This window comes from Melospiza melodia, chromosome 1 (assembly GCF_035770615.1).
Source record: "Melospiza melodia melodia isolate bMelMel2 chromosome 1, bMelMel2.pri, whole genome shotgun sequence".
In the NCBI taxonomy this organism is placed as follows: Eukaryota; Metazoa; Chordata; class Aves; order Passeriformes; family Passerellidae; genus Melospiza; species Melospiza melodia.
The window spans coordinates 134,491,254-134,507,524 of record NC_086194.1 but is presented as its reverse complement, the minus strand read 5'-3'; the positions used below and the strand labels follow the sequence as shown (position 1 = coordinate 134,507,524).

The 16,271-nt window shown below is 38.8% G+C and overlaps 1 protein-coding gene across 1 annotated transcript in view; it reads right to left on the bottom strand.

The window, feature by feature from the left end:
- RP1 (RP1 axonemal microtubule associated) overlaps positions 1 to 16,271 on the bottom strand; it is a 164,633-nt gene that overhangs the window by 70,296 nt on the left and 78,066 nt on the right. The window contains 3 exon segments of the mRNA XM_063150435.1: positions 5,579 to 5,748; positions 11,861 to 11,916; positions 14,020 to 14,101. Coding sequence (XP_063006505.1) covers positions 5,579 to 5,748; positions 11,861 to 11,916; positions 14,020 to 14,101 — 308 coding nt within the window.

The following is a 16,271-nucleotide window of genomic DNA, read 5'->3' as shown; positions in this document are numbered from 1 at the left end:
GTTTTGTCTAGAACATAAAACTATTTACAGCCAATTCTTCATTAAAGGAAAGGGATATTTCTGAGAAAAATAAATCATTTATGTTACAGAAATTACTGTGTAGGATGACACAGCTCTGTTCCCATACTACATGTGGAAATTCAGTAAATGGTTACTGATTGTGGATAATGATTTACATGACATTAACAACCACTGCATGATAAGTCTTCTGTACAACAGGAAGTAACGTGGCAGCCATGCACTGGGCAGCTACAAGAAAGACAGCATGGGAGTGATTTTGAGTGAAACAACTGAGAACTAGTAATTTTTAAAGCAACAACTTTTTATTAAGTATCAAAATACTTAATACAAAAAAAATATTGCCAGTGGATTTGTTCTTCTCCCATATTTCTGATTTCCCCACCCCCGCCTATCTGTCACAACATAAGACTCGGTGTCTTTCCAGGGAATAAATCCTTTGCACAAACTATAGCATCACAACAATAAACTGAAATTAGCCTTACACAATCATGCTCTGGCTCTGACAGCACCACCAGCAGATTGGCTCCTAAGACAGAGCACAGACCTAACAGATCAATTTATTTTGCTTCTCAGCAGAGCTCTGAACGTGACAGCCCCTCACGGCTGACCTCGCTCACTAAAAGCTAGATTGTGTGCATTTGCACAGGGAACACAGGCATGTAGGGAGTATCTGCTACCTCTTTCTAATTAGAGAGGTAATAAAAAACGTGCTTTTGTCATTTTAGGAGAGTTGAACATCATTTTTAGTAACTGTCATGCACATAAGAAATAGTAAAATATCAGAGTATGAAGAGGAATAATTAATTGAAAATAAAGCTACCTGCCCAAACCGTTTTACAGGAATTTTATGACCAATTTATGATGCAGAACTTATGAAAAGAGGCCTTTGGTAGGAAGGAATTGCACTTGATGGATTAAAAGATCCCTTCTGGTCTGAATTTCTTGAGGTAAGTGGTTGCCATGCCACTCCTACACAATTTCATGACTCAGGGCATTGTTTAGGGAGCAGGGAAGAGCTCCCTTCCATTGCCTATATAACAGCCCTGGACTGCTCAGAACCTCTCAGCTCCTGAGCTGTGACTCCACAGTACCCAGAAAGGCGCCCAGCAGTAGTTATACACCAGGAGAGAGGGCACCAGGCTTGTCCTCTCTCTAAGCCTAGCCTGCCCGGCCTGTCTCTGTGCCATCGTGCTGACAGAGATCAAAGGTGTCCCTGACTCAGTCCCCACTCCTGCTCTGGGAAAAGGGAAATGAGTGGGCAGAGTTTTGCATCAAGATTTTTCATTCATGCTGTGTATGTTGCAAAGGATATAATTAGCTATGTATCATTAGCTGTGGTGGACTAAGTGGATTAATTCCTTGCAAAATATGCATTCCACCTGATTAAACCTAACAGGAATTATTTGGGTTCATTGAGAGGAGAGTGCACAGGTTCTTCACCCATCTAAAATACAGTTCTTTCACAGACAACAAAGTAATTCCTTCTTCTCTTTCAGAACCAGACTAGTGACTTTTAAAACTATTTCCTGTAGATTGTTTTTCTCATGCAGGGATCCCATGACTGTATCACACAGCTACTCTAAAAGCTGGGAACAATTTATTCCATAAAGCTCTGTTTGGGAGTTGCAAAAGTACAGAACTTGGTTATTTTTATGTGACAGGGCAAGCTGTAATTCACATTTTACTTTGTCTTCTGCTACCCTAATTTACAATTCACTAGGATTCTAAGTTGTCATAAATATGTGGGGTATAATCCTTGTGGGAAATGCACAGAGGAGATTTATAGGAAAATAATTCCAGAATACACGACAGAGTATTTAGAAACCACAATTGTCCATTCTGTTTCTAGAGTCACAATCTCAATTAATTCCCTGACTGCCATTGAACCAGCAAGTACTAATAATCATACTGTTTATGATCCATGGAATTAAACACCAGCTATTATTAAATAAGTGTATTAGATAGTTCCCCTTTTTTCATGGATTTGTGTTTTCACTTACAGCTGTGGCCAGCATTAGCCTTTTTGTTCAGCTCCATCATTGTACCCAGTCCTGCCATTACATCATTCCTGCAATCCTTTTCTGAGCAGTTTAGTACAAGCAGTTTTCCTTTGGACTATGATATTCTATCTTGCGCACCAAAATTGTCTGTTCCCGCCACCAACGTCTATTAATGGATGCAACATGAACTTTGAAGCAGAGGCAGACATATAATCCATCACAAAGCATATATCCAGTGAATGTCCTGGTTTTAAATTTGTCGAATATTTGCAAGAGGATACTTTACCTCATTTATTACTATAATTTTCTAATTATTTTTTTCACATTTATTTCTTCTGAATAGCTTTTTCTGATACTCAGAATTTGAAATCTTAGCTGAGTTGGAGTGATTTGTCACATACTGAAAAACACAGTATGTTTTCCATTACGTGACTGAAAATCTAAGAATGAAGCTCTTAAAATTAGGAGGAGCCACTGGGCTTCTTAACATCTCAGAGTCTGGTAAGTGATACAGATGATTAGAAAATTTGATAACATTTTAAATCCTTTCCTCTTTAACTCACACAGGGCTTCTCAAAGGCATCATGCCTAGGGTAATGAAAGCCTTGTAAATTTTACTCTTTGGATGCATACTTAAATGCAATTCCTTTTCATTCTTTTCTCTGTTAAAACAAAAAAAAAAAAACCCAAACAAATCACACCCACCCATCCCACCCATAAATTATTCCAGTTAATAGGGTTTCATCAAACCTACTAAAATTCAATTGGACAGCCATCTGTCATAAACTCCAGAAATCCTTCTGCTTGTTGTTTGGAGCATCATCTCATACTGTGGAATTGGATTATTGTATTATGGGATTTGAAACTTTCTGTCACCTTTTTAATCCTTAACACAAAATTAATTCAGAATTTATTGTGTATTTAACAACAGTCCTACTTGAAGAGCACTATTGCTCATTTTGTACTTCCTGTGCCAGTGTGTGGAAAACAATTTTGGGCATCCTAATCTCACACTCTGCCCCATGTATTTTAAGATTCTCTGGGGAACAGAGTGTGCACAATACAGCACGACCTTCCAAAGAGACACTCTGGCAAACTTACTCTGCTAGCAACCAAGAAACAATGATGACTGTGAGAAAGATCTATGTACTTTACAAATCTATTCATTCCGTGTGAGATCAATGATTGACTCCAATCATCACCAGACTACCAAGGAAAAAAATTCCACCTCTTCACTGGTTTCTTGCCATGCTGCCTTCAGTGCTACTAGTCCTGTCGGATTTCATAACATTGATGCATTTTTAATTTATTTTTTAAAACTTAGGTGTTCTAATTAATTTTTTTAAGCAGCTCAACTACCATACTGCACATTTCTGAGACTTCTAGAACCCAACTGTACCTAAGAGCATGCTTCCATTTTCTCTCTTTTAATTTATTCTTTATACTTGTTATGTGCCATTAAACTACACCTGTTCTTTCATAGGAGTTGATTTGGCATATTTTGGATGGAATATTCATTCTGAATATGATACACATCTGTGCATATACTTGTGTGAGAACACCTGGAAAATCAGGAATTTACATGCCTTTCTGTCCTCAATGTGCAATAAATGTATCTCTGAGATCAAAATTATGAGATACATTCACATAGTTTGAAAACTATGTGTACTGCTTATAGCACATAACCTGTTGTTCTTTTTACTGCACTATATTATTAAGGTTGTTTGTCTAGGACCAGGATCTTGGGGGGAGGTTAAAAGTTCATTTATTGTGCTTTTTGGAAAGCTGAATTCACAGCTTGTCCTCATTGTGATATCATGTTCATGCCTCCAGCCTGCTGCTACAGTGAGAAAACATAAGCAAAGTTTCTGCATTCTTCTGCATAGTCTTAGTAAGAACAAAGAAAGGGAAAGCAAAATGAAACTGGGTTTATTAGCTCAAACATCTGAAGAGGTGTAAGGGTGTTTATGGAGATACCTGTGAATCCCCAAATACCCCTTTATACCAGAGCTGCTATTGTGTAAGCTGCACTGTAAGCAATGCAGCAAAGAGATAAAACGTCATGCACAGTAAATAATGCTCAAATAGAATGAACTTTTTGATACAAAGCAATAAAAACAAGGACACAAATAGCCGTGGGGAAAATACAGGCACTAACCCAAAGTCTATCCAAAATATGAACAAGCATCCAGAAAGCTGCTGGGGTGGAAGGCTACAACCCATAATGTACTGCGTACCAAGGATAGAAGACTATGAGGGACAACCACAACCGACACACAGAAATACAAATTTCTCCTGGTGTGATACCCAATCATTGAAATCAGGCAGCCTTAACAAGGAATACGTGCCACTTGGGAAATTACCAGCATGCTGGATGTAGCAGCATCACTGCTTTATGCAATGGTGCTTGCCAAAATGCAGTCAGCTGGTGCTCCAGCTCCACAGATAGATTCTGCCTCTGCTGACCTCTTCAGTTTATGCTCATGGCATAGGATAGGAAGCTTGTTTTATTACTCAGTATGTTTCCTGTGTGTTTTCTGATAAGCAGCTGCTTCCTTGTTCTTAAGAAATACCATTTATCTTTTCATTTACTCCCCATAAAGTTCCTAAATTGCTTTAGCTTGTTATTCAAAGTAAAAATTCAGCCTGGATCAGGTCATTACAACGAGGCTTTGACATAATTTTCTAAATGTAGTTTTGCCATTGTTTTCAGAATGTTTATTGCAGCCATTGAAAAGTCTTTCTGAGCTGTATAAAACTGCCTCAAATTGCAAGCTATTTCTCCCATCTTGCTGGCTAGAAGCTGTACTTCATGACAATCAACAGAATTTGCAATGACCTAGCCTAGAAGGCCAGGACAGAATTGAAGATTTAAAATATTCTATTCAGATGAATCCTCCCAAATCATCAGCATGTGTGTCAGGTGTATGGGCGGTCAGGACGGTGGTAGGGTTGATTTTAATACTGGCCACCCATAAGCTATTGCTTCAGAGTTCACCATACTTTGATATGCATGAATGCATTCTCCAGTGATTTGTGATTACCCAGAAAAATCCTCTGCCTGCTGACCTGAGAGACAGAACAATCCTGTGGAGAGTGGATACTACTTTACAAAGATGGAAATGAAGGAAAGAAAAGCCCACTTATATCCCCTGGGAGTGCTGCCCAAGCCTTCATCTTCTGCATTCACAAATAATTGTATATTGCCTTTTGTGTGAACTTCAACTCAGGAATCTCCAGGGATTCAGAAAAAAATGCAAGATGAGCTTGTGAATGCAATAAATTACACAAAAGAGTCCATGGTGCTGGCTGTAGTAGAACAGGACAAGCAGGAGGAGATGACCCAAGACCTACACTTATGTCATTCCAGCTTTGTAAATAATTACATCATTTTTTAGCAGACAAATCAACTGTATATATATATAAAATGCTAGTTATGCCCACACACACATATATATACATATATCTATATCCATATCCATATCTATATACATATATATATCCAAGAGGGCAATGTCATGATCAGTTCTATGTAAAAATGTATATTTCTGACTTACAATGAATTCGTCAGTGGCTCTGGGGAGAAAGCACACATATCCTGGGGTTTGTGGAGAAAGCAGAAGCTCATCACTTTTGCCCTTTGAGCCATAAATCACAAGGGTCCTTTTACACTCCTGTGGCTCTGGGGAATCTCCATCTGTTTTAACCTGCACTCTCCACCGTTGTGCTAAAACAGGAAAAACATTTTTATCATCAATCTACGAATTAAACATTTTTAGGATCAATGGTAGAGAGCAAAGGATGTCTTTGTTACTGTCACAAAGAGGAGTTATATATTTCCATGAGTTTATGTCCCATTCACTATAATAAAAAATTAAAAATTAATAATAATTAATTTTTTAAGATAATTATAGCTCAGACTTGATAAACGTAAGACAATTGTTGAAGTGGGTATGAAAACAGAAATTAATACCTAGGAAGCAGAAAAAAGACACTTTGCTTAAGGGTGTTTTTTGCATTCTTTGTATCAAAATAGCTACTTTAATTTCAGTAATAATTTTAATACATTTCAGTTCTTAGAATGTTCTTATGTAACATGAAAAGAATATTAACGTTTTGAAAGACTTGTACGTGATACATTTGTAAGAACTGCTGGCTAATACATAACTAGCTAAACAATGAAACTTCAACTTTTTTCAGATTTTTCTAATTTAATTTGTCATGTTTTGTATGCTCATTTGTCAGATCAGATCACTCATTAGGATTGAATACAAAATTCAGGAAATTTTGAAGAGCTTAATTCTTTATTTTTGAAGAGATTTATTCTGACCTTATGGCTTTGGCCTTTTAGAGGTTGTATTTTGGTAAGTCACCTGCGCCCATAACAGTGTTAGAAGTCAAGTATGCAACTGGGAAGCTGTTTCAGGTGTGAGAAAAATACAGTGTCTTACATGGATAGTGTAGTATAGGAAGCTACTTAAGTGCCAGAAGGTAAATCATTCTCTACTTTCAAAGGAATCACTTGTTGAAAAGACTCTTGATCCTGCATGGCAAGAGGAACTTAACAGTGGAAGCAAAATAAAAGCTTTTGTTTAGATGTGGCCAATACTGTGATAATAATTTGCTAATGGGACTGATATAAAGAGAACTATTTTGTGATTTTGTGTAAGCCCCCAATACAATATAGTGATAAAATGAATTTTAGAATCATTTCATTCAAAAATAAATCAGATGTGTCTTTTTCTTACAGAACTGTGTGCTTTTTTCCTACCTTTTGTTTTCCTCTGCCTGCTTAAAGATGGAGACTAGATGAAAACCTGATCTGGTTGCCTTGATTTATAATTTTCCTCTTTTTTCTTATTGTTTTTTCAGCTAATCCTGTTTTGGTTTTATTTTCTCTTGCTATAGAACCTGTTTCTGCCTTACATCTGACTGTTCCCTGACTCTTCTGGGCTCAGCTAGAAAACAGCAGGCAAATACTCATCTCACAGCCAGTCTTCTGAGTAACACACTAGCTGAAAGGATTCCTCCATCTGAACTCTTATTTTAAGGTCATTTCCAGCAATGAGTCAGATGTAGGGTGTGGAAAATCCACACTTTGCCTAATGAGGAACTTTTGCTGTTTGATTTATGTGCCAGCTTTGAATTTTATCTCCTTGTGCCAGGTTGGCATGTGGTACTCATCAGGGTGTCACACTTGGTGAAGTCAAGCATTGTTTGAGCTTTTGCTGTTCCTGAGCACTCCAAAGGTTTATGAGGAGCTTCAAATTTTTACAAAGACTCCCAGCATAGCCCTGAATCTCTTATCCTGTCCAAGCATGCTCCATTTTGAAGGCTGTCCCAGGAACACAGCAGAGAGGAAATTAAGATAACTTTGCAGTTCTGTATTTCCCAAGTGGAGTTGGTTTTTTTTTTCTCTTTGTAATATCCCTCTGCTCCAGGAGAGAGCAAGCCTTAAGTTAACAGAAATAAGAAATACATAACTGGCTGTTCCCTCCTCAAAGAGGCAGCATGTTCAGAGAAGGTATTTCGAGCAACGTGATTTATTTTAATTAATATCCATTATTGTGTTTTTAATTATTATTTCAGTAGGAAGGCTAAGACACCACTTGGGAGTTTTCCAGGGAATAAATCAATGGTTACAGATTTAAAGCCTCTTAGTGTCTGTGATTCTTTATTCTCCTACACTTACTTTTAATGCTTCTACAGTTTATTAAATGAACTAACACAGACTGACTCCATTTTCTCTCAGTTCAACAAATTCATTTAACCTGCTCATGCCAGAAGAATCAAAAAATCCTTTGTATAATATTCTATTCACTCAGACATCTACTTGGTGAGGATTGCTACATGAGACAGAAGACTGATGCCAAGTATTTACTGTGTTCAGTGATTTCTATACCCCTCCAGGAATGAAGGTGTGGAAGTGAGATAGCTGGGCTTCAATAGGTCATTTTTCTGTGTTTCATCTGTGTGACTACATTAAAAAAGACTTTTCTCCTGACATCACTGACCTGTGTTAACTTCCTTTCAGCGTGATTAGTGTGTTCATGTGTTATTGTAGTTCTGTAGCTTACATGTGAAGCTAGTGCCATTTACTTTGAGACACCAATGTAGGAAGCACTAAAATGAATAGCAGGGGAAAAACCAGAATTCTGTGGGAAAAAATGTCTCAGAATTCTCTCTTTAATATAATGATATAACCAAGAATCTGATTCACAGTACAGAGATTTATCCAGAGATATCGTAGAATTAGGGATCATTTCTTGACTTTCAGAAATTAAATTGGATGAATATAACAATTTCCTGCCATAAATTCCTTTAACCACCAGTCTGGAATCTAAAAGTTCCTTCAATAAAACCACAAAAATCAAACCCACAACAATTTCTGTACAAAGAAATCTGAGCATGGCAAAACCTGAAGTCAACATTTCATCATATATTACAGAAAGCTGAAAAAGGAAGGTTTATTTTCTGGGGCTTTAAAAAATGAGCCATTTATGTATTTTTTAAGGATTTCCAAAGCTGCTTTTACAATACACTCTTTCAAGGGTTTTTTTACTCTGGTGTTTTTTGGTCTTAAGACCTAGAATGACATTCACACTTTGCAAGACATAGGAGTTGGTTGCTTATTTCCTGAAGATGGTAGAACTTTGTGTTTCCTTGAGGCAGAGCAGTCAGTCTGCTTAATTCTTTTTCTTAAGGATTTCTGCCTCCATCTGGCAATGGAAACATGCTGTTGCTGCTTTTTAGAATAGGGTCCATTCCCTTTTAAATTTGGGAATCCTGTGATTATTCTTAGTCCATTATCGACTACTTGCAAGGAAGGAATAATTCCAAAACAAAATTAGTCAAAGCAGAACTTACTGAATATTTTCTCTTTTGATATGAATTTTCTGTATGCCTTAATACCAAAAACCTTGCACAACAGAAGAAGAGCCAGCTGAGAAATATCTATTAACTGAACTTTGCTACTGAACCACACTTTATTTACCACCCACAATAACCCACAAAACCTCAGGACACCCTACAGGCATCACATTACAGGAAGCCAGCCTTTTTAGCTGACTGCAGAGAGGATTTCATTGGAACATACTGTGTCTTGTCTCCTTGCTCTAAGAGAAAATTCTTTCCTATGTGCTATTACAATAGGTCATCTATTTTGAGGCACAGAAGGAAAATAAATAGAGAAAACAGAAGGAAAAAGTAGTAAAATACCCCTACCATGTAGGAAACTTTTAGAGAGTAACAGAAAGTCCCATTCAAACCAACTTCAAATCCCTCAAATCAACTTCATTTGAGAGCTGAGAGCATCTATCTGCTTTCTCCACTAGGAAAATACACTTTCTCTATTTATCTTGCATCAAATATACAAGGAGGAATCAGAGGCATACAAATAAATCTATTCCTATGCCTGATTTGCCAGAGCCTCTCTGTATTGTATAAATGTGCAAAGGTTACGGAGAAAACTTGATATGGGCAGACTGCATTTTGGCAGAATCCACAGCCAGCAGCAGCAGTCACAGGGATCTGGGATTTATGCTTCATTAGAACTGGCATAATGCCAGCCTGGCTGAAAAAGGACAGAGAGCCCTCACGTAACCTGCTAGAAATGATGACTTCCAAAGTTTCCTCTTTGGCTTGGTGGTTGAACAGGTTACTAGCCTCATCCAAAGTGAATGAGATTTCTGACCTTCAGAGTGACTTATAAAGTAATTTGTTCTGCATCTGGTGCTTTAAACTTGACCTAAGCACATTGATCTTACCCTGAAAATCAGGAAGCACTGAATTATGCTGACCAGATTTTTATGACTTTCCCTGAAGCCCTTTTGCAGAGTGCAGCTCATACAGAATATGGCCACATTAGTGCTTAAAATATTGGCTCCCTAACATCAGACCTTCCACTTGCCTCTTATTCAGTAAATATCTGTTACATGGAAAGTGTTCACCTGCACTCTGAAGGGGACTGTTTATCACTATTCTACCATGTAGAATAGTGATAAACAGGTGCTGGAAGAATCTAAGGGAACTACTTTTTCTCCCAGGACTCGGCATCTCTGGAATGTTCTCTTACCAGCTCTGACATTGGCACTGAGTCACGATAGAGTGACACAGAACTGACTACAGGATATCTTTCCAAACCTCTTGTGATGGTTCCCTCCTACAAAGCTCAATCATGGAACGTCAATGAGATCACTGATATGACAGCACAAACTGTGAAAAATCAGTCCCAACCATCATCTTTTTCTCATAAGGCATAAAAGTCCAATCTGTAACCAATCTCAGTTCCTCACTGGAGTGAGCCCATGGGCAAAACTAAAATGGCTGAAGAGCAGCTCAAGCTAAGCTGTCATACAGCTACCTGACACATAACTTCCTAAAAATGTTCTTCTCTTTTATAACCTCTTTTTTCAGAAGCTCTGATCTCAATGGTCTCTGGGTCCTCCTGGACATCTTGGCAGTGTGACATTTCAAAAGCTAGTTAAGAATAAACCACTCCTTTCTCCTCATAATCAGTATACTGAGTCTGATCACTCTTGACACTCACAGGCAGTGAGCAGCCTGTGCATCTGTGCCCGCTTGCTATAACATAACGAAGAATGAAACTGTGCTGGGAAAAATTTTGAACTGGTAGTAAAATATAGTTTATTTTCTGAACATAAGGTGAAACAGATATTATGGTTGTTTCCCAGAACTGTGCACTTAGCAGATTGCAGAATCCAATTCCAAGTCACTCGTGAAAATCAACTTTCTCTGCGAAAAAGAAAGTCTTTAGTTACCGGAGTTCATCACTCTCCTCTTGTCAAATTCATGCTTTTGTGGAATAATAAAACTGTTGGCTAAACTGTTTGATTGAATGCAAATGATTCCATTTTGAAACTGGAACTAGGTTGGGAGACTAGGACTCATCCTACAGAAAGCAAGTCACTGTTTTCAGAGACAAATGGAAACATCACTTTTTTTAGTTTAGTTGTTCCCATGAAATTCCCAGAGAGAGATGCACAGAATAACCATTTACAGTTAAATGTTCATTAAAAATAAGTGTGTCAGGTTAGGAAGAAACACAGAGATGGTAACTAGTGCATTATAGGGATGAGAATGTCCTTGTAGATATAGAAACAGAAAGCTGGGTGGGGAGTGTTTTATCTATGTCTTTTCATTAATTAAGCAGATTTAGGCAACTGAATGCACATAATTTAGCTTCACTGGAGCATTTGGAGTTTAAGCTTGCATTATTTCTGGCTACTTTGGAATTTTGACCTGAAAATGTTTCCACTGACACTTCACAACACATTTTTCAACTTGCTGATGTTTGTTAGGGAACCTGTCCCCAAGTATTAAATGACAGTGACATTGGGGTAAACAAAAGAACACTTGAATCTCTTCTCAGAGGAATTCCTGGTTGATTTCAGAACAGAATAGTAGAAGCAGGAAGAAAACCAGAAATGGTTTCTGTGTTTTCTCAATTGCTTATAAGGGTCTAGTCCTTCCTGTAGAGTACTGCCAGCCAGTTTGTCATGTTCTTTCACAGCTGATATGCAAGAAAACACATACAAATGAGGTAATTTGCTCACATATTTCCTGCAATACTGATTTAAATTCAAACAGCAAAAACTATGGTGTAGAAAGCAATGGTTGGAAAACAACTCTTACCTTTAAGAAATGTCTTCAGTGAACTGCCACTCTCTAAAATATGAGCAGGAAAAATAATTGTAAGCTAGCTTTATTATCACTTTTTTCTTAAGCTATGTTCTTATCTGGAAAAGTTCTTTAGTAATAACAAGGCATTAAGTATATACCGTAGTGCTATAACAAATTTTCTGTAACAAAATACTTACTATTGGCAGTTAGCTCCCTCTCTGTTTTCCCATCATCTTGATATTCATCTAACCATCTTTCATTGCAAAAACAAAAATAATAAGATTAAGAAAAACTATTAGTATTAGTATAGTATATATCATCTGACCATTACCTTTTGTCTCCAATAGTATTTTTTATACACCTTTGATCAAGCCACACCTTGAAACTACTTCCAGGATCAAATTTTCTTTTATACCTTCAGCACAGTTGGCCTTATTCATATGAGAAGAATTTGGTTCAATTTGCTCCAGGCAAAGAAGAATTTTCATGGTAGCTGTATGAGGTGAGTAGTACAGTATGGAGTACATTGTGTGAAATACTAATTATTTATTGGTTCAGAGACTCAGCTGTACATGTGAGAGAGTTATAAAACCTGCAGTGGTTAGTTATAGTTATTGTACTTAGAATTATATATAAAATCTTCAGGTCTGGAAGTTTCTAAAACTTTTGCCTATCTGCAGCAACAAACTGAGCTTCTGTTCTTGCTTTATTTTTCTTTTATACTGATGAATTTAAGGAGCTTTTCTGCAATAACATTTCACTGCAAACATACATTCATACTCCTTTCAGCTGAACCCCCTTGTTCACATAATATTTCCCAATCTTCAACAACCTCACTTATTTAAAAATAAATAAATACATGCTCACTGTCAGCTTCTATTCTATTGACTCCACGCTGATGTTGTATTTGTTTAAACCCAAGATCCATAACATATTTCATTTCTTGTATGGAACAAAACTCTATGAATAAATCTCTTATGCATGAAGTCTAAACTCCACTGCATTTCAACTTTTTTGCAATAAACAGCTTGATTAAATTTTGAGACATATCTCCTCATTCCATCCTAAGAAACAAAAGATCACTAGCAGTTTCTAAAAGTAGAAAGAATTTTTTGGACAAAAACTGGACACAGGACTCAAGCTGCAGCCTCACCAGTGCTGAGTGCAGGGGCAATCACAGCCTTGGTGTTCATTATTGCAGATCCAAGCCAGGTTGTCACTGGCCATCTTGGCCACCTGGGCACACTGGCTCATGTTCAGCTTGCTGTTGATCAGCTCTTCCAGATCCTTTTCCACCAGCCAGGTTTCCAGCCCCTCATCCCCAGCTCTGTTGCACTGCATGGGGCTGCTGTGACCCAGTGCATCTCCCTCAGCACCCTTGTGTGGATCCCTTCCAGCCCAGTAGAATTGTCTGTGTCTGAGTGCTGCAGCAGGGCACCGACTCTTTCCACTTGGATTGTGGGGCTCATTCTGCTCCCCACTCCTTCCTTCTAGCTCAGGGGGCTGCCTACGAGGAGAGCTGGTATCATTCTTGAAGACTGAGGGGAAGAAGGCATGAAGTGTCTCAATCTTCCCTTCATCCAGTGGGTATTTTCTCTACTTGGCCACCTCACCATCTGTGTCAGGAGGTTCTCTTCCATGGGCTCCAGGAACCTCCTAAACTCCTTCTCCTCTGCTGCATTGTATTTGTAGTCCCTCACGAGAACAACAGCTGGTGATAGTGAGACTTCTTCCAGCTGTTCACATTAAATTTTGTCTGTCTTTTTCTCCTGTCTGTAACAGACCCAGACCCTTCTGCCACAACACTGGCCTTGCTGGCCTTCCCCCTGATTCTTACCCACAAATGCCCAACTCTATCACCAAGCTCTAAAAAATCAAAATAATCCCTAACATACAGGGTTGCTTCACCTCCTCTCCTTCCTTGCCTCTCCCTGCTGAAGGGTTTATAGTCATCCATGGCAGCACTGCAGCTGTACAAGTCACCTCAACACGTTTCCATGATGACAACTATGCCATTTCAGATCTTTACACACAATATTTCTTAAAAGGTTGAGAACTGAAATCTTATTTAATTTCACATGGTTTCTATATAATTTAGATTTTTAAAAAAAGATCAATGCACCTTTCCTCTTATACAACACTTGATTTGGGACTTCTCTGCATTAGGCTATTACTCCCTTCCATGCCAATATAGGAACTTTTTCCTTGTCTTCAGCTGCAAAATTTTTGCCTTTTGTATGTTGAAAAACTCTGGGGCAATGCTCAAACACCTAGTTTGTGTGCACATATCTGCTCTAAAATTTTTTCATTACGTTGCTGGAAGGTAACAAATTCTTTTTCTCCATGAATGACATACCTATTACAAGGAAATACGACCTCATGAGCTTCCTCTCCTTCTTTATGTTTGATGACAATCTTATCCAGGAACCATCCACTGCCTGTGTCGAAATGACAAAAGTTTATAATGTGAAATCATACTATTTTTTAAATAAATTTTAAGAAAAAAAGCCCAGATTATCTTTTTATAGCAGAAACACAGATCATATTTAGACAGATCTCATCAAAATAAATAAGATATATTAACAGAATGAAAGCTTTATTATTTTTTGTGTCTCCTAAGAGATGCAATTCTTTTCTGCCTTTGCCTGTTTTAATTTTAAGAGGGGGGGGTTTTTTCTCTTGGAGACAAATACATGCATACATCTCTGAACTGTCAACACCATTCACATCTCTGCCTACATCTTTTGATTATTCCCAGTAATCAAGCACAAGAATGTTGGTACAAATCTGTTTATGCCCATAATCAAGATTTGTGTGAAAGCTGGAAATTTTTTCCCACTGTGAGTGAACTTCTTATTGTAGATATAAAAATATTAATTAACAAATCTTTAAAACTTATGCTGTGGGGCTGCAGCCTTGGAGGGGGTTTTAATGTCTTGGTGCCAGTAACTGGCAAAACTGAGGATCCAAGGATTCAGAGCCGGCAACCAGAAAGACTGACTGCCTAAGGCCAGCTAGTGGAGGCCGTATACATCCATCCTGTACACATTTTTTTGTACTTGACACTGATGGACTGTTGTTTTGCTCAGCTGGAGAGGGTAACAGGGGAAGGCTGCTTGTAGTGTTTGTGTGCGTGCTGAGTTCCTGCCAGTGTTGATCTGCATGGCCAGCTATGTGCACACATTTGTGTTTTGGAAATGTGTTTGTGTGCATGTCAGTGGGGAGCACACACTCAGCCTTGCTGCTACGAGAACAGCAGGTGTGGAGCTGTGCATTCTCACTTCTGCTGGGCTACTGAGATTATCTTTTCCCTAACTGCAGCAACCACTGGCACATCCATGCTGATTTTTAGATCACCTCCAACGACCATCCTAGTGACTGGTCTGGTTGTCTTGTGATGTCCTTCTCAAATAACCTGTTCTCACTGTACCTGCACCACTCACAACTTGTCTCAGGGCCTCTAGCTGGTCAGAGTTAACCCAAGATACATTAGAAAGTCTCTTTTCCCAGCCCAGCAGTTGAAGAAGGAGTCAGAATTCTTCATTTCTCAGTCTCAAGGTTTTTTATTGTTCCCTATCTATAAAATATTTTCTCCTGTCCAGTTGAGGTCCATTCAGCAAGACAGTCCAGGCACTCTGCCTGCCTCCAGGGTGGTGTTATGTCTTTATACTAAAAATTACGCATACAATGTTTACAAGTACTTTCCAATACCTATTTTCTATGTTAGACAGTGAACTTCTACTCTAAACCAATCTAAAAGTGTCAACATCACAGCAGAAGACGGAGGCCAAGAAGAAGAAGGAGAAAGGCTGGACACACCCAGATCCCTCCATCTTGCCCCCTGAATCCCCATTCTAAAAAACCCCAAAATCTATTTTTTCACCCCATGATAAATTGACTATCATTCTATTTAACTGTCATGGCTTGCAGATCTTCATCTAAGGTTGGTAACTTGCTCCATGGGTCATAATCAAAACCACAGGCATTCTGTGCTCTGTGGCAGGGTCTCTGAGCCCCCTCGCACTGGTCTTGGCTGCTCAGGACAGCCAGAGGGATGTCCTGGGTTCCAGCAACTTGTCCTACTGCTTATGAGGTTTCACCTGATTCACACCATTACCCAGCAGCACATTGCAGCAAACAGCATGCAGGATGTTTTGGTCAGAAACAACCATCCTATTCATCCTTGTGCTTTGCCTCCTGGCTGTATCTGAGACTGGAAGGCAACAGTTTCTGTCGCATAGAAAGGGCATCCCCAGGTAGTGCATGGAGCAAATGTTGCTCTCTAGGACAAAAGTCGTTCACTTTCCTCATTCACAGGAGCTGTGGGAGTACACCCGTGCCCCGCAGCCTGGGAGCCCCAAAGAAAACATATGTTCTAGGATCCCTTCAAGACAGACTCCAAATCAAGAATTAACCCCCTCCTGCCCTGTCACTCAGGCAAGTGATGAGAAAAAGGGGTACTCCACCTCTGAAGGCATCCTCCTTCTCAAAAGGTTGAGTATCTCTGAACCACCATCTTTGTCCAGCTCTCAACCCCTCAGCCACCACAGGCTAGGTTTATGTGGGGCTAGTCTTGGATACAGTTCAAAATGTTCCTGTGAGACCTGT